This window comes from Sinocyclocheilus anshuiensis, unplaced genomic scaffold (genome assembly GCF_001515605.1).
Source record: "Sinocyclocheilus anshuiensis isolate Anshui unplaced genomic scaffold, SAMN03320099.WGS_v1.1 scaffold24, whole genome shotgun sequence".
Classification (NCBI taxonomy): domain Eukaryota; kingdom Metazoa; phylum Chordata; class Actinopteri; order Cypriniformes; family Cyprinidae; genus Sinocyclocheilus; species Sinocyclocheilus anshuiensis.
In genome coordinates, this window is record NW_015557090.1 from 949,467 (window position 1) to 972,557 (window position 23,091).

Sequence of the window (23,091 nt, forward strand, 5' to 3'; positions counted from 1 at the left end):
GCTACGTAATTAAAGCTCCGACAATTGAGTGCATAAAGTGTCCAACATTCCACACTGGAACCATTTTTTCGGTTATTTAAGTGCATCATCCGGGTATTTAAAGTGCAACTTTTTCTTTTTGGAATTTTCAATGTGAACGCACTACTCACACTATTAATACTACAAAACGTCATAGAATAGTGCATAAGTACGCAATTTTGGACGCACCAATGGTCTCTCTTTATTGGAGTGTGCACTTCACTTTCATGGGATTTTGTTGTCTTGCAGAGACCAGCAACAGCTGCTTTTTGACTTTGGTGTTGGAGATCTTGCTGTAGCTCCTTGACAAGGTCGAATAATTCCATCTAAATCATGGACTCCCATGTCACTTCTAACACCAAACGGCTTTTTGTCATGTGCTTAACCCTTGTTCTTCTAAACCAGGGTTTTCCAAACTCGGTCAGGGGGGGTCGGTGTCCTGCAGAGTTTGAGCTCCAACTTGCCTCAACAAACCTGCCTGGAAGTTTCTAGTATGCCTAATAGTGGTGTAACGGTTCACAGAAGTCACAGTTCGGTACGTACCTCGGTTTTGTGGTCACGGTTTGATACGAGTTTGGTACAACGGGAAATTTATTTTTTTTATTTATTTTGAACAGACAGTAATGCTACATGTAGCATGAGCAGTTGTTTTTGATTTTAATTAGATTGTATAATTTCAAGATTTAAAGCAAAAACAGAACTTTTGATTTGTGAAATTACGCTACATAAGACACCTGCACAATATAAAACAGCAGACATACTGAATGAAAATGACAGCAGGTGGCATTTATGGAACAGCAGTGATACAGTGTTTCCTTGGGCATTATATGGAGGTAAGAGGAAAAGAAAATGCCATCGAAACATTTCTGGAGAAGGTCAGTTCCTCTCAGAGATACATTCATATAAACCCTCACATATTTGCCTTCCTGTATTTCAAGCATCGCAAACAGTGAGCTTGATCTGCCAGGTACAGTACTTTCTCCTCTTTACAGACTTCATAAAAATTCCACACAAATTAAATTTTGGGAAATGATGGCAATGCAGTTTGTGTGAAATTCTGGAATAGAGATTGGCCAAAATAAAACTAAAAACTGGTTCCGATTTACAGCCGGTCAACCAGTGCATCTCTAGAACCCCAAACTTTCCCACACTGCTGATTTCAAACAAGCAGGCAGTTCTTCGAGCTCTTGCGTGGTGTCTGAACTTGCCATTCTTGTTTTGGATTGTTGTGTAGATCGTCTCTTCTTATGCTCTTTCCTGTTGTCAAGTTCCTTTGAAAGTCAGCAGGAAGACTGGCAGACAGAAATCAGCTTGACCACAATAACAAAAAGAAGATACTATGTCTGCTTTTGAAGGAATTGATAGCAAAATTTTGGAAGAAATAGTACAGCACCTTAAATCGTCAACCTGCTATCTTGACACACATCGGAGGGCGAGCTAGGCTCTGGAGATGAGGATTCGGCTGCGCTGCCACCGTCAGGAAGAGTGGCGTTGCCCGAGTCACACGAGGGGGGGCGGCCCAAGGGTATGTGGACATCCCTCCAGTCTAGCGCGCTAGAGGTCCGGTTCAGGGACGCTGTGCCTCCTCACGAGCCCCGTGCCCAGCTATGGAGCCAGGTAAGTGGTGCGCCGCGCACTCAGACCCCACCCTCGGACGCTCGGCCTCCCGGGTTGGGTCCCTGTGTTCCTACGCGCTGCCCCACTGCGGGTACGTCGGTGGTTTCCCTGGTCCCGCTAGTTCGGTCGCTGGGGGCCTGGTTAGCGCTCCCCAGGCCGTCTCACTGGCTCAGGAGAACCATCAGACTCGGCTACGCGATTCAGTTCGCCCGGCGCCCTCCCAAGTTCAGGGGCATTCGTTTCACCTCGGTGCTGGACAAGGATGCTCCTGTCTTGCGTGCAGAAATCGCGGTCCTGCTGGCGAAGGACGCGATACAGCCGGTCCCTCCAGCCGAGATGAGGTCAGGTTTCTACAGCCCATACTTCATCGTACCCAAGAACGGTGGTGGGTTACGACCAATCCTGGACCTGCGCGTACTGAACCGGGCCCTTCACAAGCTCCCGTTCAGGATGTTGACGCAGAAACGCATCTTTCAATGCGTCCGTCCTTTCGATTGGTTCGCAGCGATCGACCTCAAGGACGCGTACTTTCATGTCTCGATTCTCCCTCGACACAGACCGTTTCTCCGCTTTGCGTTCGAAGGGCGAGCATATCAGTACAAGGTCCTCCCCTTCGGGCTATCCCTGTCGCCTCGTGTCTTCACGATTGATTTTAAAGTACTTTTACTCGTTTATAAATCACTCAATGGCCTAGGACCTAAATACATAGCAGATATGTTCACTGAATATAAACCTAACAGACCACTCAGATCATTAGGATCAAGTCAGTTCGAAATACCAAGGGTTCACACAAAACAAGGGGAGTCTGCTTTTAGTTATTATGCCGCCCGCAGTTGGAATCAGCTTCCAGAAGAGATCAGATGTGCTAAAACATTAGTCACATTTAAATGCAGACTCAAAACTCATCTGTTTAGCTGTGCATTTATTGAATGAGCACTGTGCGATGTCCGAACTGATTGCACTATATTTTATGTATAATCGTTTTCTTAAATTCATTTTAAACCTCTTAAATCAATTTTTTAAATCATTTTCAAAGTTTTTAAATTCCTTGTTTTATTGTTGTGATTATTTTTTTTATTTTATTTTATGTAAAGCACTTTGAATTACCATTGTGTATGAAATGTGCTATATAAATAAACTTGCCATGCCTTGCCTTGCCTTGTTGTGACGGTTAGCGTTGCATTACCGCAAGCTCCCCCTTCTGGATTGATTGCCTATGACTGACTGTATTCGTCGTCTGACTGCATGAACCGAACTGTGACATCCATACCGTGACGGTTCGGGACGAATACATGTACCGTTACACCCCTAATGCCTAGTAAGACCTTAATTAGCTGGTTCAGGTGTGTTTAATTAGTTATGGAGATAAACTCTGCAGGACATGGGCCCTCCAGGACCGAGTTTGGACACCCCTGTTCTAAACTCACCGTAAAGGAACATTTTAAACCTGTAATTTAGAAGCGGGGTTAACACCACTTTTTACCTGGGGTTATGAAACCCTGCTCCGGAGCAAGGTTAGCAATGTTAACCCTTCATTGCTGTGCCATACTTGTACAGTGTGGAACAGTGCAGTGTTTGAATGTTACGGCTAGATCCATAAACAGTTATTTTAGTGTTTAAGGGGTGAAATGTCTAACGGTGACAGGAAACATGTGAATTGGATTGTTTTATTCTTATCATTATAGTCCAAAAAGTCTATTCAGGGAAAAATAAACTTGATAGTACAGAGCAATGTAGACTATAATCTGAGGATGAACAGTGCCAGACCCTTCATGTAAACAGGTCTCATGCTGCATTTGTTCAATCAAGGAAACAGCAAATATGCAAATAAGAACATTACCTCAGGGTTTAGGAATGTACAGTGTGAAACGTCAACTTATGAATACCCTGGGTATGAGCAGACATGAAACAAGTAAACTCAGTATTCAATTTACCTGGTACTATTTCAAGGGCGAAAAGCCCTCAGAAAGGGATATATTTATTACAAATACTGAAAAATCATTCACTTTAAAGAATTAATTATTTGAGATAACAGAATAACTTCTAAATGGTTTATTACCTTTACTGAAGCTTGTTACAACAGTGAGAAAGTCTTGACATTTAGAACGTACAGTGTTGACAACACAAATATATTGTGCTCATAACACATATATTAGACGCAGAAGCTATTTTGTTTTTGCTTTGTTTACAGAGCCTACGGCAGGTATGATAATTCAATACACCATTCCATGAAGAAAAAAAAACAGCAATACAATAGTAGGCATTCTTTGCATCTATGATCCATTTAAGTGCAATGTCACATTTTGTTTAATCTTTAGAGTAAGTGATTTTAAAAAAAGTACTCAAAATTACCCCATTGCTTGACAGATATCACTGGATTAAGTGTACTTTACTAATGTCATGGTACAAATTATAATTAAGCATCTGTGTAACTGTATTTTATTTTAGATGTGTCTGTAAAGACACATCAATTTGTAATATTTTTTATCTTTTAATTTATTATGCATTTATCTACAAGATATCATATAGCTTTCTTCCCTCAAAGCAATAGCTTCTTTTATTAAGAATGTGTTTTCAATGCACTGTATTATCCTGTTGTAGTATTCATTATTTAATAAAAGCCATTCATTTTTTTAAAGCAAAGACCTTTGCATTGTTTATAAACTTCAGAAATGATAGTCTTATTTCTTTTGTTCTCCAACCATAGATTATTGGGTTAAAACAACTTGGAAAAAATAAGTATAAGATACTTATGAATATACGGTTGTTGGAAGAAATGTTATTTCTTATTCTGTATGACAAAAATGCAATCAAAGCAGAAAACAAACTAATTGACAGGATAATTAAGTGAGTAATGCAGGTGTTCAAGGCCTTTATGTGAGCTTTTCCAGATTTCAACACAGAGGTAAAAATCACAACATAAGAAACAGTAATAAGAATAAAATCTGCTGCTGGAATAAGGAAAGCAGACAAAAGTCCTACAATATTATTAATAGATATATCTCCACATGCTAACTGAACCAATGCCATGTGTTCACAAAAACAGTGATCGATGACATTTGTTAAACAAAATGATAGTCTTCCAGCTAGAGAAACCATTGTGACCATCAGGAGTCCATTTCTTATTGCTGGTGCAAAAACAAACTTTAGGAAGTGAGGAATTTCCATGTATTTATGATAGTAAAGAGGTCTGCATATTGCAAAGTATCGATCCAGTGCCATCCAAAAAAGCAGTGTAGTTTGAAATGTTCCAACAAAATGAATGCCAAACATCTGTATCAAACAACCATTTAGAGAAATCCCACTCCAATTGAATAAAAAACTTAGAAGCATGTTTGGTACAAAAAATACAGGCATGATCAAGTCTAACACGGCCATAACAGCTATTAATACATACATAGGAGAATGCAGAGACTTTTGACATATGATTAAATATATTACAAATACAATTTGCTGTGATAGCTAATAAAAAAATCAGAAAGAAAGGGATAAATAAAAAAGGGCTCCATTCTCCTAGAGTGTAGAAACCATTTAATCTGAACTCAGTGAATGAGACATTTTGTGCAGAAAGATCCTTCATGCTGAAAACCCCTTCTGCGCACACAGTGTTCTGTTCAAACGAATTAAGTTGATGAAACTAAGAAGAAAAAAAACAAAAACAAGTTGATCAAGTTTCCATTTTAACCACACTATAATCACAAGTTTTATACTGTAGCAACAAATATATCTATGCCGTGTGAGGCAAAATCATACTGCTAATGCCATTAAAATTAGAAGTAAAAATATTTATGAGCCAGGAAATTCAATGATTATCCATTTATCCTCCAATCCTATCTACTAACATCATTCATTAACCAGTGCTCTCCCCATTACATTTATGAATAGAGATCTTTCATATTTTTCCAGAGGAAATGAAAGCTTGACACATATCATGGTCTACAGTGTCGCTTTCCCATGAGTCTCCGTGCAACTCCCATAGAGGAATGGAGCTCATCTCTTTTTGCCATATCCTAGGACTGCAGTTTCAGTGTTAGTGGTACTTGTTTTCTTCTAAATGTTCTAGTATTTTATGCCTAACAATCAAAATTCATCACATCACTTAATATATCTTATTGTAATGCATATCTCCACTTAATTCAATGAATCTCTCTCTGTGCGCATGTGTGAGTGCGTGAGGTGGCACGCACCTCTTCGCGGCAGGCACCGTTAAAGACAAAAATATTTGATCTTTTTGTAAGCAGCAACCGCGTTGGCTTTAAACAATTACTGAACAGATTATTAACAACCAATATTTGAACATTTCACTGAGCTCATGTCGGAGTGTTGAAAACATGATGATCATTTTAAATGTAACCCACATAGCACAGGTACAGGTACGTCTGCAAGATGTCTGTTAAAGATTGATTCATCTGGAAAGCATCTGCTGTGTGCAAATATCTGATAGATGTCTTTAAGATGTGGGGGGAGGGGGGGAGGGAGAGGAGGAGGACGTGGTGAAGGAGGAGGGAGAGGAGGAGGACGTGGTGAAGGAGGAGGAGGAGGAGGGAGAAGAAGGGCAAGGAGACAAGCAGTCTCAGATGAAATTCGAGCCACTTTAGTTGACCATGTCCTTGTCCATGGTATGACTATGAGGGAGGCTGGGCAATGAGTACAGCCAAATTTGAGTCGCTTCACCGTCGCCTCATCAACAGAACCTTCAGGGAGGAAAACAGGTAGGTGTACTTACAGTAAGACTGCTCTGTACAGTAACTTTAGAGTGCATACACTGTTGCACTATGCTATTGTAATAAAGAAATGGATCAAATTGCCTCACATACAGATAGAGTTTCAGTATGTTTCCATTTTTTCCTGTAAAAAGGATGTGTGACAGTTACAGTAATGAGTGCTTCTATTTTTGTAGGACACAGAGACGACCACCTGGTGGAGGCAGGCTAAGGCTTTTGTCGGAGGAGCAAGAGAGGGAGCTTGTAAACATGGTCATTGCCAATAATGTAATCCGCCTGCGAGAGATTCAAAGGAGAGTGATTGAGGATAATCATCATTTTCGAGGGATAAATGCCATCAGCCTCTCCACAATTGATCGTATCCTCCGAAAGCACAGGTTCCGGATGAAACAGGCGTACTGCGTCCCTTTCGAACGAAACTCTGACAGAGTGAAAGACCAACGAGTGGAATATGTTCAGGTATGAGTTTTGATATCGTATGAAGTATTGTGTACCATCATAGCAGTTTATGCTGCCATTTGTGCCCTCTTGAACTGTGCTTCAGGGCAGTGATTTACTCTACTGTGTTTCATGTGTTTTGCAGAGAATCTTTGAGATCCACAAGCAACATAACTTACCAGTTTTGGATATATTGTTTTGAATTTATTGCACCAGTGTGTAATACTATGTTGTAGCGTGTGTGTGTGTTTTTGAAAGCTTGTGTGTGATGTCTGAGGGAAAAGTTTGGTTTTTCAGCAAGAGTGAATGGTTTTGAGTGTAGAGCTTCATTTTGACCTGAAAATAGGATGTTTGGGGAATTGGGTGAGACGTTATGGATTTGTGTTTACTGTTTTGAGAATACGAGGCATAGTTTCAAGAAATGTGTTTAAGCAATCGAGAAAGACTGTAACTGTGTCTGACATGAAAAAAAAAAGCCCTTTAATATGGGACGCGGCAAGCGGTGGAATCGCCACGTGGCTGCCGCTTATAGTGGAAGCATTTTGTGCAGTCGAGACAGTGTTTGCGATGCAGTCTCAGGGCGGACATTGCCATAGTTGCAAACAAGGTCACATTTGTACTTAAAACTACAAAACTAAATAAAATAAAATAAAACGTAACAGAGATTTTGTATATGTGTTATTTGCTATTTATCATTTCATGAGAATATGAATAGCATACTTTTCATGTCAGACACAGTTATGACATTTTACACGTAATTGTATTTTTACCTGGGAAACCGACTCGTACACGCATGCTATTTGTTTATTTATATATCTGTAGAAGCACTTAAAAAAACCTTAGGAAGTAGTAAAAGAAAAAGAAGATACAGATGAAGTGTCAGATGATTCCTCAAATGATGCTAATGATTTGTCTGTTTACTGTTATGGAGAAGCAGTATTTTCAGAAACGATAGGACATGAAGCAAGTGAAGAAAGTGGATATAGTCTAGAGTACTTTTTTTTTTTGTTGAGTAGTACAAAAGGTAAAAGAAATGTGGTAGTAACGGATTTTCCCCCCTGATTTCATTGATTTGGCTAAATTCCTGATAAAGCATTTAAAAAAAATTGCACACAGAACAATTGTAAGATGGTAGAAAGTAAACCGAAGACAATTAGATGCTGCTTGGCTGGTTTTAAGTTGTTGTTGTTGTTTTTTTCTAATTACTACAGTACATTTAAAAAGATACAGTGGGTATAGAAAAGAATCACCCCCTTTAAAATAATCACATTTTGTTGCTTTGCAGCCAGAAGTGAAGACACAGTTTTTGTTTTACCCAGCTGTATTTACTCAGTGTAACTTATAACATCCAAGTGAAAGATATAACACCAACATGTCAGGAAAAATAAATAAATAAATAAAAAGAAGAATCACTTGCTGCGTCCCAATTCGCATACTATCCGTCCTAAATAGCATTCGAAAATAGAATTAGTATGTCCCAAATAATAGTATGTTTAAAAACGTATGCCAAAGATTCCTGGAAGTGCAGATCGATGCACACTCTAATTGCTAATATTGCCCACAACACATTGCGCGGTGGACGAGGATTCGATTAGTACTACAAACACGCATAAAAAGTGTTAAAAACTACAAAAATGGCGGATATACGCGACCGACGGACAGGTAGAGAAAGGGATTTGAGTGATAATCAATATCTAATGGTGCGTTCAAGTCATGTCGGATAGATCGTATTTACGAGTTGAACGCACACGAATGCCACCACAAAGTCGTTATTACGAGTGGGAAACTCTACATTTTCTTTAAGCCCCGAGTTTCCGAGTTGGGGGCGTGTCAATGAGAAACATGGCGGAATCGATGGATGCAACGTCTGTAGTTGACGGTAAATTTTTGTTTAAATTGATAGTTTAGTTGTCCTATAAACTTAAATTGGTCATGTTCTTGTTACGCAGCTGAAATCCAAGTAAAAAATGCAGACCCTGTTGTATTTTCTTGTAATTTATTAAAAGAAGGTACACCGCCATCTTGTGCCTACTAAACTGACTTGAACGCACCTGACGTCGTAATTACGACTTGTCAACTCGTAAGTACGAATGTCCCAGGAGGACTTGAACACAGCATAACCTGATGAAAAATATTAATTTAATGTTATTCACGTTATATTTCACCTGTAGGAACACTGTGAACTTTTATAATGATACGTTTGGTCATTAACTTTTAAATGCATCATTATGCAAACACATGAACAGAGTCCTCGGCATGATAGACCCGCGACTAGCAGATCAACGTGCCTCTTCATTTCTCTCCAATACGGTAGGAAATCAAATTAAAGGAAATGTGGATGATGTTAACTGTAACAAGTCTGAACTGCAGTACGGCAGTTTAAACTGACAGAATGCACGTAAGCAACAGAGCATCCATTAAAGACACAGTTATGACGAAGTAGTATGTCCCAAAGCTTGCCTACTATGCGTCTACATACTCAAAAGTGTGTACTTTTTCTTCACAAAAAGAGTACACTTTTAGGGCATAGTATAAGTAGGCGAATTGGGACGCAGCAACTGAGTTGGAAAAAGGATCACACCCCTCCTAAAAATGACTTGTAAACTCAATCAGGTGTAGCTAATCACCTTCTCAATGGCAAACAAAGCGTTTGACTTTCAACTGTGATCAGCTGTGGTCATTTTGATGAGCTCAGCATGAAAAGAGCTTTCCTGGAGCAATTCAGTCCTTGGTAGTGCAACTGAAGCAAACAATCAACTATGGGTGGCAAGCCACTGTCAAACGATAAAGTTGTGGACAGGCACAAGTCAGGAGATGATACAAAAACATTTCAAATGCTTTATCAATACCTAGAAGCACAGAGAAGTCTATTATTAAGAAGTGGAAGGTATTTGGTACAACACAGACCCTCCCTGGATCAGGATGTTGCTTCAAACTGGATGAAAGAGCCGGAGGAAACTGGTCAGAGAGGCGACAAAGAGGCCTACAGCAACTCTGAAGCAGTTGCAGGAATTTATGACAAAGAGTGGTCATTGTGTGCATGTGACAACAATATTCAAAATACCATCAAATTCTTGAGGAAAATCTGCTGCCCTCTACCAGAAAGTTGTCAATGAGAAGGTTTACCTTCCAACATGACATTGACCCAAAGCACACAGCAAAGTGGTTGAAAGAGAAAAAGGTGAATGTCCTTGCATGGCCTAGTCAGAGCCCAGACTTAAACCCCATTCAAAATCTGTGGAATGACTTGAAGACTGCAGTGCACAAACACTCACCATCAAATTTAACTGAACTTGAGCAGTTCTGCAAAGAAGAGTGGACAATATAGCAAATTCTAGATGTGCAAAGTTAGTAGAGACAAATCCCAACAGACTAAAGGCTGTAATTAAAGCAAAAGGTGGTTCAACAAAATATTGACACAAGGGGGTGATCCTTTTTCCAACTCAGTGATTGTTTAAATTTTTTATTTATTATTTTAAAGGGAGGGTGATCTTTCCTATACCCACTGTAGAACTGCACATTACATTTTTTTATTTATTTTTTTAATAATGCTTTATATTAAATATATTTATATTAACTGCCTTTATAATAATGCAATACAGTGAATTACACTTTTCTATGGTCTTCCAGTGGTTTACATAACATCAGTGTTGACACATTTATTATAAATATCAAAACTTATTTAACTCCACTGGGACTATTAAATTGTTATGACTTACAACGCCGAGAGCTTCAGTGTAGACAAAATCACCATCATTTTCTCATAACACATGTATCAAATGCAATTTGATTTTGCATTGTTTACAAAGCCTATAGAGGGCAGATTCAAGACATCCAATTCAGGCAATAGGATACATTTCTACATGCTATTCCAATAATTTCTTATTAAAATGCTTACTGTACCACAAAATGTGACCATTATGTGCATCACAGATATAATTAAAGCATACCATCTCTTTGATTCTGTTTGTTGATAATATAAACTGTAAAATGAATAAATATATTAAACTGTAAAAATACATGGCAGCACAGGGTGCCAAATATTTACCATTAATGGAAATAATGATTAAAGATAATAATAATAAAAAAAACGGTTAATGACGGCAGAAGCAGCTGCCAAACAAAAAACGTAAAATTAAGGTAAATTATCCTAATTTTTCTTAAATGTTTTGCAAAAAACAAACAAACAAACAAACAACTACAAAAAAAAAAAAAAACGTGTCAGATCATAATAATTTAGGAAATAAATTAACAGTGTTGTCCGCTTATTTAAATAAGATTTTACTTTAATTTTAAGGTTTTTGATTGACACCCTGTGCTGCCAGTCATTTGATAATTTTTTATCTTTTATTTTACAGTGAAAGTGTTTGATCATAATAATTCTGGAAATACCTGTAATATAACAGTGTTTTCATCTTATTTAAATAAGGAGATTTTACTTTAATGTTATGTTTTTTGTTTGGCAGCTGTTGCTGCCAGTCATTTGACTGTTTTTTCATCTAACGGTTTTGCTATCATATTAATTACAGATTATTTTTTATAATTTTATATACATTTGTTTGTAATTTAAGAAAGCAGAAAAAATACCATATAAAAATACAGTAGTTTTCTGTATAATAAATGCAAATTACTGTAATTTGTCATTAATGTCATAATACTTAAAATAACAGCCGAGTAGTTAATTTAGAGATAATTTTACAGAGTTTTGACTGCAATTCAAAATAAAAGAAACCAACCTGGAAAAATATCAGATTACACTTATTTGCATTTGTGTTTAGGTGACCATTTCTATTAGATGATTTAGATGTGTTTAGACATTATTCATATTTATTATGCATTTATCTTCAAGGTATCATACAGCTTTAAACAAAAACAATGGCTTCTTGTATTAAGCTTATGTGATCAAGTATTATCATGTTATCATCCATTCATTTGTAAAAGCCATTCATTTTTTAATAGGAAAGACCTTTGCATTGTTTATAAACTTTAGAAATGTTTGTCTTATTTCTTTTGTTCTCCATCCATAGATTAGTGGGTGTAGACAACTTGGAAAAAGTAAGTATAAGATGCTTATAAATATACGGTTGCTAGAAGAAATGTTATTCCTTATTCTGTATGACAAAAATGCAATCAAAGCAGAAATCAAAGTAAGTGTCATAATAATGATGTGAGTAATGCAGGTATTGATGGCCTTTAAATGAGCCTTACCAGATCTGAACACAGAGGAAAAAATCACAACATAAGAAATGGTAATAAGAATAAAATCAGTTGTTGTTATAAGGAAAGCAGCCAAAAGTCCTACAATGTTATTAATTGATATATCACCACATGCTAACTGAACCAATGCCATGTGTTCACAAAAAGAGTGATCAATAACATTTGTTACACAATATGACAGTCTTCCAGCCAGAGTGACCATGGTTACAATCAAGAGTCCATTTCTGATTACTGGCACAACAACAAACTTTACAAAGTTAGGGATTTCCATGCATTTATGATAATAAAGGGGTTTGCATATCGCAAAGTAACGATCCAGTGCCATCCAAAAAAGCAAAGTAGATTGAAATGTTCCAATAAAATGAAGACCAAACATTTGTATCAAACAACCTGTTAGAGAAATCCCACTCAAATTGAATAAAAGACTAAGAAGCATGTTAGGTACAAAAAACATAGGCATTATCAAGTCTAACACAGCCATAACACCTATTAATACATACATAGGAGAATGTAGAGACTTCTTAGATTTGATTAGATATATAAGAATAGAATTTGCTGTGATAGCCAATGAAAACATCAGAAAGAAAGGCAGAAATAAAAAAGGCCTCCATTCTCCTAGAGTGTAGAAACCAATTAATTTGAAGTCTTTGAATGAGATATTTTGCGCAGGAAGTACATTCATTCTGAAAAACCCTATAACATACACAATGTTTTTTTCAAACACATGAACTCGATGAAATTGAGAAGAGAAATTATACAGCGGCTGATCAAGTTTGGCTACAGTCATATAAATTATACTCTGCCAACAAATATGATCTTTGTAGTGTGAAGCTAAATCATTTTCTAAATCACTATCAGTCTTCAGTCATATAAGTTGTATTATAACAAAAATTGTATCACTGTAGTGTGAAGCTAAAACATTCTTTCTGTTCTTCTGTGATGTAAATTTTAGAAAAAAAAGTTAAAATTGTCACTTCAAGTCAGAAGTACAATGAATGAATGACTTATCATATGGCTGCATAAACTATGAATAGTTTATATGTAAATAGTAAAATAGTAGTAAATGAATAGTAAAAACGAATAGATTCCTTTTTATATCTTTTTTTTTTCAGATAAGATGTGTTATATGTTTTACTTGGTAGAGTGTAATGAAAGCTCGACACATATCATAAGCTCTAAATACACTGCATTATGTTCCCATGAGTCTGTGTGCTACTCCCACAGAGGAATAGAGCTCATCTCTGCCTGTGACATAGGGCTGAAGTTTGTGTCCATAAAAGCTGATTTACAATACAGCTGCAAATATGCATTCATTCATGCTTAACTAACACACAGATAATGTACAATTATCTGTATAATATTATAAGTTAATATATGACTCATGAAGAATGTCTCAGGTTGCGATATAATGATGGTTCCCTGAGAAGGGAAAGAGACGCTGCGTCTGAGAATAGCAATGCTATGAGAATGATAAGACCCACTTTGCTTCACTGACAAGTGCCATAGTGTGAAATTATGCGAACACAACTACGAGAGCAGCACCTAAGAACCTGGTGCAGAGCTTCAGGGCATACAATTTCCTCATGGAGAGAGCTCTGGAGTGAAGTATGGTCTCCACAACCTCAGTTGCGAGACCCGAATCTATGAGTTGGGCCCCCTCAGAGGCCAAACCTACCCATGACCACAGACCCCCCTGTTGGTTTATGTAGGAGACCACTGATGTGTGGTTTTTACAAACAAGTACATAATTGCCCATCATGTCTGAGAGGAAGTGTTTCAAAGCTTGAATTTTTCACTTCAAATGATTCAATTATTCACTTTTTCCAAGGCCGAATTCAGCCATTGTCTTTTATATCCTTGTGCTAAATATTTATCATAGAGTTTTCTTGACTCAATATCAAAGTCTGTTCCCTTTCAGTCGGTCACTCTGAGTCACGTCGGTGACCGACGAATTGGGATCTCGCTTCGACAGACCAATCTACTTCGAGTGTAAACTAAACGAGCCAATGCACATTGGCATGCAATTATTGCATCCAGCTGCCGCTGATCACAGCGTGAGCATAAAAAGGCAGCCGGTGCAATGCACACCAGCTTTTCGCTTCGGAGTCGAGCGACAACATCGTTCTGCTCCATTCAAGTGTCTTCAGTGAGCTATGAGTTCAACGCGCTCTTGGAAGCTTCTGGTGTTGGCGGATGGTGCTTCAGCGGTGGTCGTTCCTGTGTCGAGTGGGTTGCGCACTTCAGGCTGCACTACCCCCTGTTGTGCTGCAAGCGGCCATTTCCCCTGTGTGCCTCAGCACTAAAAAGAGCATTTTCCTAAAAGAGCAATTTCTCTAAAAGAGCTCCAAGGGTGCGTCTTTGTAAAGACAACGGATCGTCTTTTTAAAGATGCCGTTTCATCCGTACGTTTATGGGTGCGGTCGTTACCTGGTGCCGGGTGATGGTCACGATCGCTGCCTCACGTGTCTGGGCATGAAGCACGCTGAGGTGGCGTTCGTGGATGAGTCATGTTCCCAGAGGGAGAGCTCTCTGGAGAGGAAGATTCGGCTGCGCTGCTGCCCTCCGGGACGGTGGCAATGCCTGAATTGGATCCAGAGATGTCTGCTATGCTTTCCTGGACCGCCTCCCGAGCCCTCGAGGTTGGATGATTGGTTTCTCGGGGTGGCTCACGCTGGTTCCCAGCGCCCCGCCCCGTTGCCTTTCTTCCCGGAGGTGCCTGAGGAGCTTACCAGGTCGTGGACGGCACCTTTTACTGCCAGAAACCGACCTTCTAGCTCCTCCTCCCTCACCACCCTCGACGGTGGTGCAGCGAAGGGGTAACCTCGCGCTCCGAGCGATGAAGGTCACCACGGATTCTCTGGGTCGTGGGATGTCAACGCTTGTGGTCCAGGAGCGGCATTTCTGGCTGTGTCTGGCCGACATGAGGGACGCCGACAGGGTTTGGTTCCTTAATGCCCCTGTGTCTACACACTTCGGCGACGCGGTCGAGAGCTTTGCCCAGCAGTTCTCGGCTGCACAGAAGCAGACTGAGGCGATTCGCACATCCTGCTCCGGCGGGCAGCTGCTGCCTCCACCCGCCCGCCGGCCGTAGCGCCCCAGCATGCTCATCGCCGAGGGCGGCCCCCTGCGTCCGCCCCCGCTCCCGCGCAGCATCCACAGCAGCCTCCACCCAAGCAGCGCCTTGCAGCCGGGCGTAGGCAGGCCGCCCAGCCCGTCCAGGCCCCCGCCAAACCTGGCGGCAAGCGGCCCTGAGTCTGGCGACCCAGAGATGGAGGGATCTGCTCTTCGGGAGATGGTGAACGCACCACTCCCTTCCCCGGAGGAGGGCCGGGTGGAGAATCTTTTGTTTTGTTTTTCCCCGCCGGTCGACGGTACCCAAATTCTCGACAAAAGAGCAGTTTTCACTATCTCTGGACTCATGCACCCTCTGCCAAACTGTGGAAAGAGGTAAGTGCTGCACCGCACAAGCTGTCCGAGTTGGGTCCCTGCGTTCCACCTCGCTGCCCCACCGCGGGTACGGCGGTGGTTCCGTTGGTCCCGCTTACACGGTATCTGGGTGCCTAGCTAGCACTACCCAGCCCGTCTCGCTGGCTTCTGCGGACCATCAGCCTCGGCTATGCGATTCAGTTCGTCCGGCGTCCCCCCAAGTTCAGTGGCATCCGCTTCACGACACGCTTCATGCTCCTGTCTTGCGTGCGGAGATCGCAGTCTTACTGGTGAAGGATGCGATAGAGCCGGTCCCTCCAGCTGATATAAGTACGGGGTTTTACAACCCCTACTTCATTGTACCCAAGAAAGGCGGTGGGTTACGGCCAATCTTGGATCTGCGTGTCTTGAACCGGGCCCTGCACTGGTTACCGTTCAAGATGTTGACGCAGAAACGCATCTTTGGGTGCATCCGTCCCCGAGATTGGTTTGCAGCGATCGACCTGAAGGACGCGTACTTTCATGTGTCGATCCTTTTCTGCGGACCTACAGACCATTTCTGCAGTTCGCATTCGAGGGACGTGCATTCCAGTACAAGGTCCTGCCCTTCGGGCTGTCCCTGTCTCCCTGTGTCTTCACAAAAGTCGTGGAGGGGGCTCTTGTTCCCCTCAGAGAGCAGGGTGTTCGCATCCTCAACTATCTCCACGACTGGCTTATACTAGCACAGTCTCGGGTTCAGTTGTGCGAACACAGGGATCTGGTGCTTCGGCACCTCAGCCAGTTGGAGCTGCAGCGGCAGTTACGCTGCTGGGGCTGCTTCATATGAGACCGCGCCAGCAATGGTTTCATGGCCGAGTCCCGAGGTGGGCGTGGAAGCGAGGCACTCACCGGGTCCAAGTTACACCGGCCTGTCGCCAAACCTTCACCCCGTGGTCAGACCTTACGTTTCTCTGGGCAGGAGTGCCCCTAGAACAGGTCTCCAGGCATGCTGTGGTTTACACGGATGGCTCCACCAACGGCTGGGGGGCCACGTACAACGTGCACGCAGTGTCGGGGGTTTGGACGAGCCCCCATCTGCACTGGACAACACAGCGACCGTTGCGTACATCAACCGACAAGGTGGTCTGCGCTCCCGTTGCATGTCGCAACTCGCCCACCACCTCCTCCTTTGGAGTCGGAAGGTTCTGAGGTCACTTCGTGCCATTTACACTCCGGGTCTGCTCAACCGTATGATCGACGAGCTGTCACGAGCTACTCTCCTGGGAGAATGGAGACTCCATCCCCAGATGGTCCAGCTGATTTGGAAACGTTTCGGAGCCGCTCAGGAAGACCTGTTTGCCTCTCCAGAAACCTCTCACTGCCAGTTGTTCTACTCCCTGACCGAGGGAACTCTCGGCATGGACGCACTGGCACACAGCTGGCCAAGGGGCCTGCGCAAGTATGCGTTTCCCCCAGTGAGCCTTCTTGCACAGACGCTGTTCAAGGTCAGGGAGGACGAGGAGCAGGTCCTGCTTGTGGCGCCGTATTGGCCCACTCTGACCTGGTTCCCCGAACTAATGCTCCTCGCGACAGCCCCTCCCTGGCAGATTCCTCAGAGACGGGGTACCCTGTGGCACCCGCGTCCAGACCTCTGGAAACTTCATGTCTGGTCCCTGGAAGGGACGCGGAGGTTGTAGGTGACCTACCCCAAGGGGTAGTTGACACCATCACATCGGTGAGGGCTCCGTCTACGAGACACGCTTACACCTTGAAGTGGAACCTGTTCGTCGAGGTCAAGTGGTGTTCTTCTCACCGAGAAGACCCCCGGAGATGCCCGATCAGGGTCCTGCTTTCCTTTTTTCAGCAAGGGTTGGGGCGAAGGCTGTCTCCCTCCACCCTTTAAATCTATGTCGCTAAAAAAACAACAAAAAAAAGATTGCTGCTAACCATGAACCCGTGGAAGGGAAGTCGGTAGGGAAGCATGACCTGGTCATCAGGTTCCTTAGGGGGGTGAGAGACTTAGGTCTCATATGTGAGACCTAAGTGGATCCCATATGTGTAAGATCCACGGCATAGCCTCAGAGCCAGTGTTTCCCCGGCAGACTTCTGCCATTTCCAAGAGGGTTACAATCACCTCCAATTTTCCATATGCACCTAAACGGATGTTCATATGTGTATTTGCTTCCGAAACCTCCTTTGGGAAGGAAGGGGCTTCTGCAGCATCCCTGTTCCAAGTGGAACGGGTACGCTTTCCCAGTGTTATCCAATCTCACTGAGTGGGTAGCGCTATGACAACAGTGACTGGTCTTCTTGTTGCGAGCCCCGGCCTACACCACAAAGGGGCGCAGGCGTCTCGCACAGGACACTGGAAGGGGCAGCATCCATGGCGCTTTGGTAGGGATCCCAATTCCACCGGCTGCCTTTTTATGCTCACACTGTGATCAGCGGCAGCTGGATGCAATAATTGCATGCCAATGTGCATTGGCTCGTTTAGTTACACTCGAAGTAGATTGGTCTCTTGAAGCGAGATCCCAATTCGTCGGTCACCGACGTGACGTCTCCATTCCCTCCTTCAGGGAACGAGGGTTACATACGTAACCGAGACGTTCTATTAGAACAAATACGTCTTAAGAAATGACTATAGGGTGAACGCTGTTTTAATGACTGCACATGGCTACTTGAAGTATGTAACAAGCTGTTAATATACGCCGGTTTACAATATACCCATTTTTGATAATGTTTGATCCACTTTCAAAATTTTTGTATTAAGAAATGGAAGTTCTCTATCATTATGTTCCATATTGAATTTAATCGAATCACAAAAACTATTTATATATTCATAACAAAATGTGGTTCCTCCGAGCCCTTGAAAAGTATAAAAATTCCATTGATAGATCTCCGATATAATAGAACTTTATTGGAGAAGCAGTTGTTGAAAAACACAAACCATTCTTGCAAAAAAAAAACAAAAAAACATCGTTAGTATTGCTAAATCCGGTGCAAAAACAAGAGCCCATTGCAATACCTTGAGGTTGCAAATAGCAATCATTTTAATACAGAAAATTATTTTTAGTAAGAATATTTTTTTTTTTGGATACACAGAAAACTAATTTCAAGGATTGAGTCCTTTGCTCTTTGGTGAAATTTATAGAATGACCAATGGCCATAGAATGGGTTAGTGGCCATAGTGCAGTTCTTCGATCGTGCCCTAGCCCACCTCCTTGCCTTTGTCAAGGTCTCGTAGCAAGGTATGCCTGCAACAAAGCCGATGTATGCAGACACACACCAGCCTGACCTGCTGCCGTGTAAGCCTTTCCCACCAAGACCGTTGTTGTTCTGCATGACTTGTTGGGTAATGTCAGAGCCTTAAAGGATGATGCAGAGTCAGGGGATAGTAGCTCGCAAGTATCTGTTCCAGCTTAGGCATGGCCTCATACCTGTGCTCACTTATATTCAAATAATTTGATACTTGCAGGCTGAAGAAACGAATATGACAGAAGAATATGATTTCTTCCATGATCTTGACACCCCAGTGAGGAGATTAAGAAAAAATATGTAGGCCTTGACATGGAGGTTGTGATTTTACTTGTAGGTATTGCTTGCCCAGTTTGCTTTTAGGATGATCTTCTCGCTTCTAAGCTGGTTAGTCAATGTTTAATGGAAGGGTAGGCAATTTCGGAAAGGCTAGCAATAGCAAGCTAGCTTTGAAAGCAAGATCCCCACCATCCCTGCATAATCACTCTGCAAAGCCACGCCTCCTCCAAAACACATGCACATGCACAGGCAGACCAGATGCTAACCAGTAGGATTGTTTGAGATGCGCCTCGCCTCGCCTGAAATGAAGGCGAGAGTAGGCGGCTGCAGTGAGGGGAGGAGTGAAATAAGTGCAGTCAAGACGGACAGTTCTGACCTCTCGAAGTGTAATATATACCAACGAGATCAAAGGCAGATATCACGTTATTCTCACTCACATGCCGTGTTGCTAATAGACATGATATGATTTCAGTTCTGTTGCTTTTATATGAAAATAAATATGATGAACAAGACACTCAAAGTGCTTGCTATTTAATTCCATACGAAAGGTGTATTTATCTTTTTTTTTTTACCATTTTTATTTTAATACAAACATGTATTTTAAATTTTGATAGAAATATGACAACAATCACATATCTCACACAGAGATCGTCATAGTGTCTGGGAACATTCATGCATAATTTAAATACATAATCACATTGAACCAGATAAAAAATAAAACATTTTAGAAGAGAACGCAGCATCACAGTTGTCTGAACCAATGAGCATTAAGCTTTGTCGTCAGTCAGTCGTTTCCCATCATGCTTTTGATCAGCGCAGTCGGTGGAGAGCAACTGCACTCGACTGCGCAATCCGACACAGCTGCCTCGCCATCGCAAGAGTTTTTTGGCACATGTCAGCATGACATCAGAGCGAGTCGGAAGTAACTCGGACATTTTTCTAACCGGCATGCATCTCGCGGTGATCACCGGTGATCGGTTCTGCGCAGATTTTGCTTATCCCAAACAAGCCTACTGATAAAATGAAAGACGGCATTGGTGGAGGGTTGAATGCAACGTTGTCAGATTACCTCAGGTCTCATTCACCGGTGAAAAACATTACAGTACAAACCACATGATATTACAATAATAACGCCTTTCATTCTCGCTGGAATGCACTAATGAAGAATCATGTCTGTCCAAACTGGGTGCGCAGAGGTGTGCAAATACATATTTTGACAGGCAGGCAGGACAGCCTATCATAATCTTCAGACTGAACATTTCATGGTCCTACTCCTTCCACAGACGATATAAATATATTTAAATATATATTTAGACCACTTAACTTAGTGATTGCTATCGGGATGTGAAGAGAACAATGTCCACCAGCTCCTCATAAGTAAGAGAGTAAGGTGCAGAGTCCTCAATCTCTACTGCCTAAATGCTGAGCACATCTACCTCCACAGAACTAGACAGCTGCAGCATCTGGCTGGTGTTTTGACCCTGGACTGTTTCCTCGATTCTGTTTGTTTGCTGCCTGTCCTTACCATTGCCTGTTATCTGGATTACTCTTTTACCTCTGCCTTGGATATTACTGTTTGCTGTTACTGGACCCTGCCTGCATGACTACGCCTTGTTTATTAAAGCCTGCCCTGCATTTGGATCCCCAACTAGCATATTTATGATTAATGTCAATTTCTAGGAAGTATTGACTGGACTGGTTAACACATCAGTGGTTGTCAGTAGGACCAACATCACGCTGTTTTCAGAATTTCTGCTGATTTTGATGAAATATGGTGAATGAGTTAAACAGACCTGAAAGTATACACTCTAATTCAGGACAACTCTGGCCTTGTGGGTCCATTTTCCTGCTGAGTTTAGCTCCAACCTTGATCAAACTCACTGTAGCTTTCTGATAATCCTGAAGACCTTGATTAGCTTGTTCAGTTGTGTTTGACCAAGTTTGGAGCTAAATTCTACAGGAAAGTGGATCTCGATGGCTGCTCTGATATCAGAAAGCATTATCTAATTTGCTAACATTTCATAAACAAAAATGCAAGGGAGGGAGGATTGTTGAACTTTGTGAATGGCGGACATTTTTTTTTTTTAAATGTAAACAAAAAAAAAAAAAATAAATAAAATATTCTGTGGGCACACAGTCTTATAGGCCTACTTGTATTTAGTCCAATCAATTTTGTTGAACACACAAAAGAGCAATGCAATAGGTATCCATATGAAAAAAAGTGACTCTCGATAGCTTTAACTCAGTGCTCATTACTAAACTGTGTTTATTTGACAAGACATCTCAAAGGTCTTAAGGTTTTAGTTGCTATAACAAGGTTCAGACTAATAATACATGCCAAATTGCACTCAAGGGCACAGGTGTAAGTTCAGAATGGTCTGAGAGACACAGTTGGCATCACCAAGGGCCCAATTATCTCTTGTCCATGTTATTTAGACTTGCTTGTTCACAAATGATCACAAGTGATATCATAACTATATTCGACAAATTACATCATCCATTTACTGTACACTGAGTCATGGACAGTCTGTTATATCAGAGGCCCATTTCAAAAAGAAAGTTAAGTGAAAACTCTGAGTATGTTAACCCTGAAATGAGGGAAACTCTGGGTTTTCCAATTCAGAATGGAAGGTTTGTCAAACCAGAAAAAGCAGGGTAAGTCAAGTCAGTTTCTGAAAGAGAGGTAACTCAGACCATGTTAACTTACGCTGTGAAACCGAGAGTTTCTTTTGGTCTCCTCCCCCTTTTAAAAGCGTAAGCGATGTTTAAATACCTCATTCATTCATTCATTCATTCACGCTGTAAAAAATGCATTTCTTAGTATTTTGGAATGTAAAATAAGTGCATTTTACTTAAAACAAGAAAAAAATATGAATACAAATGGAAACAAGATTATTTTTCTTAAGCCATTGGCAGATAATTTGCAAAAAAAGAAAAAAAAACACTTAAAAGACTAAATAACTTATGTCATTTTTCTTATGTAGAAAATGCATCTTGATTTAAGAATCTTTAAATATTTTGACTGGAAACAAGACAAAAATACTAAGTAAGAAAAGCATTTTTTTGCAGTGCATTCATTCATTGCACATATTTTCATCATGCAGACACTCTGAAAGTGGCAAAAAATGGCATGTCCTCTTATACAGAATCCTTTAGATATAGTGGCTGTATTAATTCGTAGGGAGTTACATTTACATTGGGAGAGGATTATTTTCGATTTTTTTGCCATATCCGCATGCATATTTATTTGAGGGGTACCATGTTTAAATATATCGTTTTCTAAACGGTATAACATCAGGGATGCAGAGCACATTAGTAAGGTCGCTGCATGCAGAGCAGTAAGGAAAGTGTGCCTTGCTCTCACGCTCAATCTTATAACATTTGTGTAGTTTTCTGAGCACAAACCCATCAAAAATAAAGCTGATTTCTGTATGAAATGGAAGGATGCCAGATGGAAGGGTAGTTCGAGATATATGCCTTAGCCACCACCACCACAGCTGTTAAATGTATTTGGTCATCTTTATTTCCTACAAATACAAAAGCAACAGTTATTATTTTTCCTGTTGGATTTTAATATTCTTACAATACTCTGTATGGTGACAATGTCCTCTTCATCTGTTCTTCATTATTTTTGCGAGCCTTCTTGCTGTTGGCTGAGTAGAAGTCAAATGTTAATTTCATTACTCTAATTAAGAAATGGAACAGTTTGGATTAGAGAACATTTAATTATGTGAAAAGAGCATTAAACTATGTGGGAAAAGCTGCTGCGCACTGAAATAGACACGGAATTATATTTATTTAATATGTAAAATGTTTGTAAAGTCATGTAGGCTACACTCACCTTTTATGCTTAAAGCTTTACCTTGATTGAATTATGTTTTTAGCTGCTTTTTTTTTTTTTGCCTGTGGGATACCATGAAAATTAATATTACTTCAATAATTTACCGTTATTCCACTTTTTACCTTTGATATTATAACAGTGATTGCGAATTAAAGTTACATATTGACTCGGAAGAATTCAGACCTCTTTTTGTCAGGTGCTGTTGCCATGGTGAATCATAATTTCGGAGTTCCATTGATCATAGCTTTTCATAGTCATAGTGCACGTGCTAAACTCAGAGTCAGCCTACTCAGAGTC

General features: G+C 41.0%; 1 protein-coding gene and 1 pseudogene across 1 annotated transcript; both read right to left on the reverse strand.

The window, feature by feature from the left end:
- Positions 1-4,260: 4,260 nt before the first annotated feature.
- Positions 4,261-5,215, reverse strand: LOC107677055 (olfactory receptor 52N2-like; annotated as a pseudogene).
- A 6,527-nt stretch (positions 5,216-11,742) lies between these two features.
- On the reverse strand, positions 11,743-12,696 carry LOC107677077 (olfactory receptor 52K1-like). Its single transcript, XM_016471863.1, has one exon. The coding sequence runs from the start codon at positions 12,694-12,696 to the stop codon at positions 11,743-11,745; it is 954 nt and encodes a 317-aa protein (XP_016327349.1).
- Positions 12,697-23,091: the final 10,395 nt, after the last annotated feature.

Coding starts and splice junctions, on each gene's coding strand:
- LOC107677077 (XM_016471863.1), bottom strand. CDS start 12,696: ATGAATGTACTTCCTGCGCAAAATATCTCATTCAAAGACTTCAAATTA.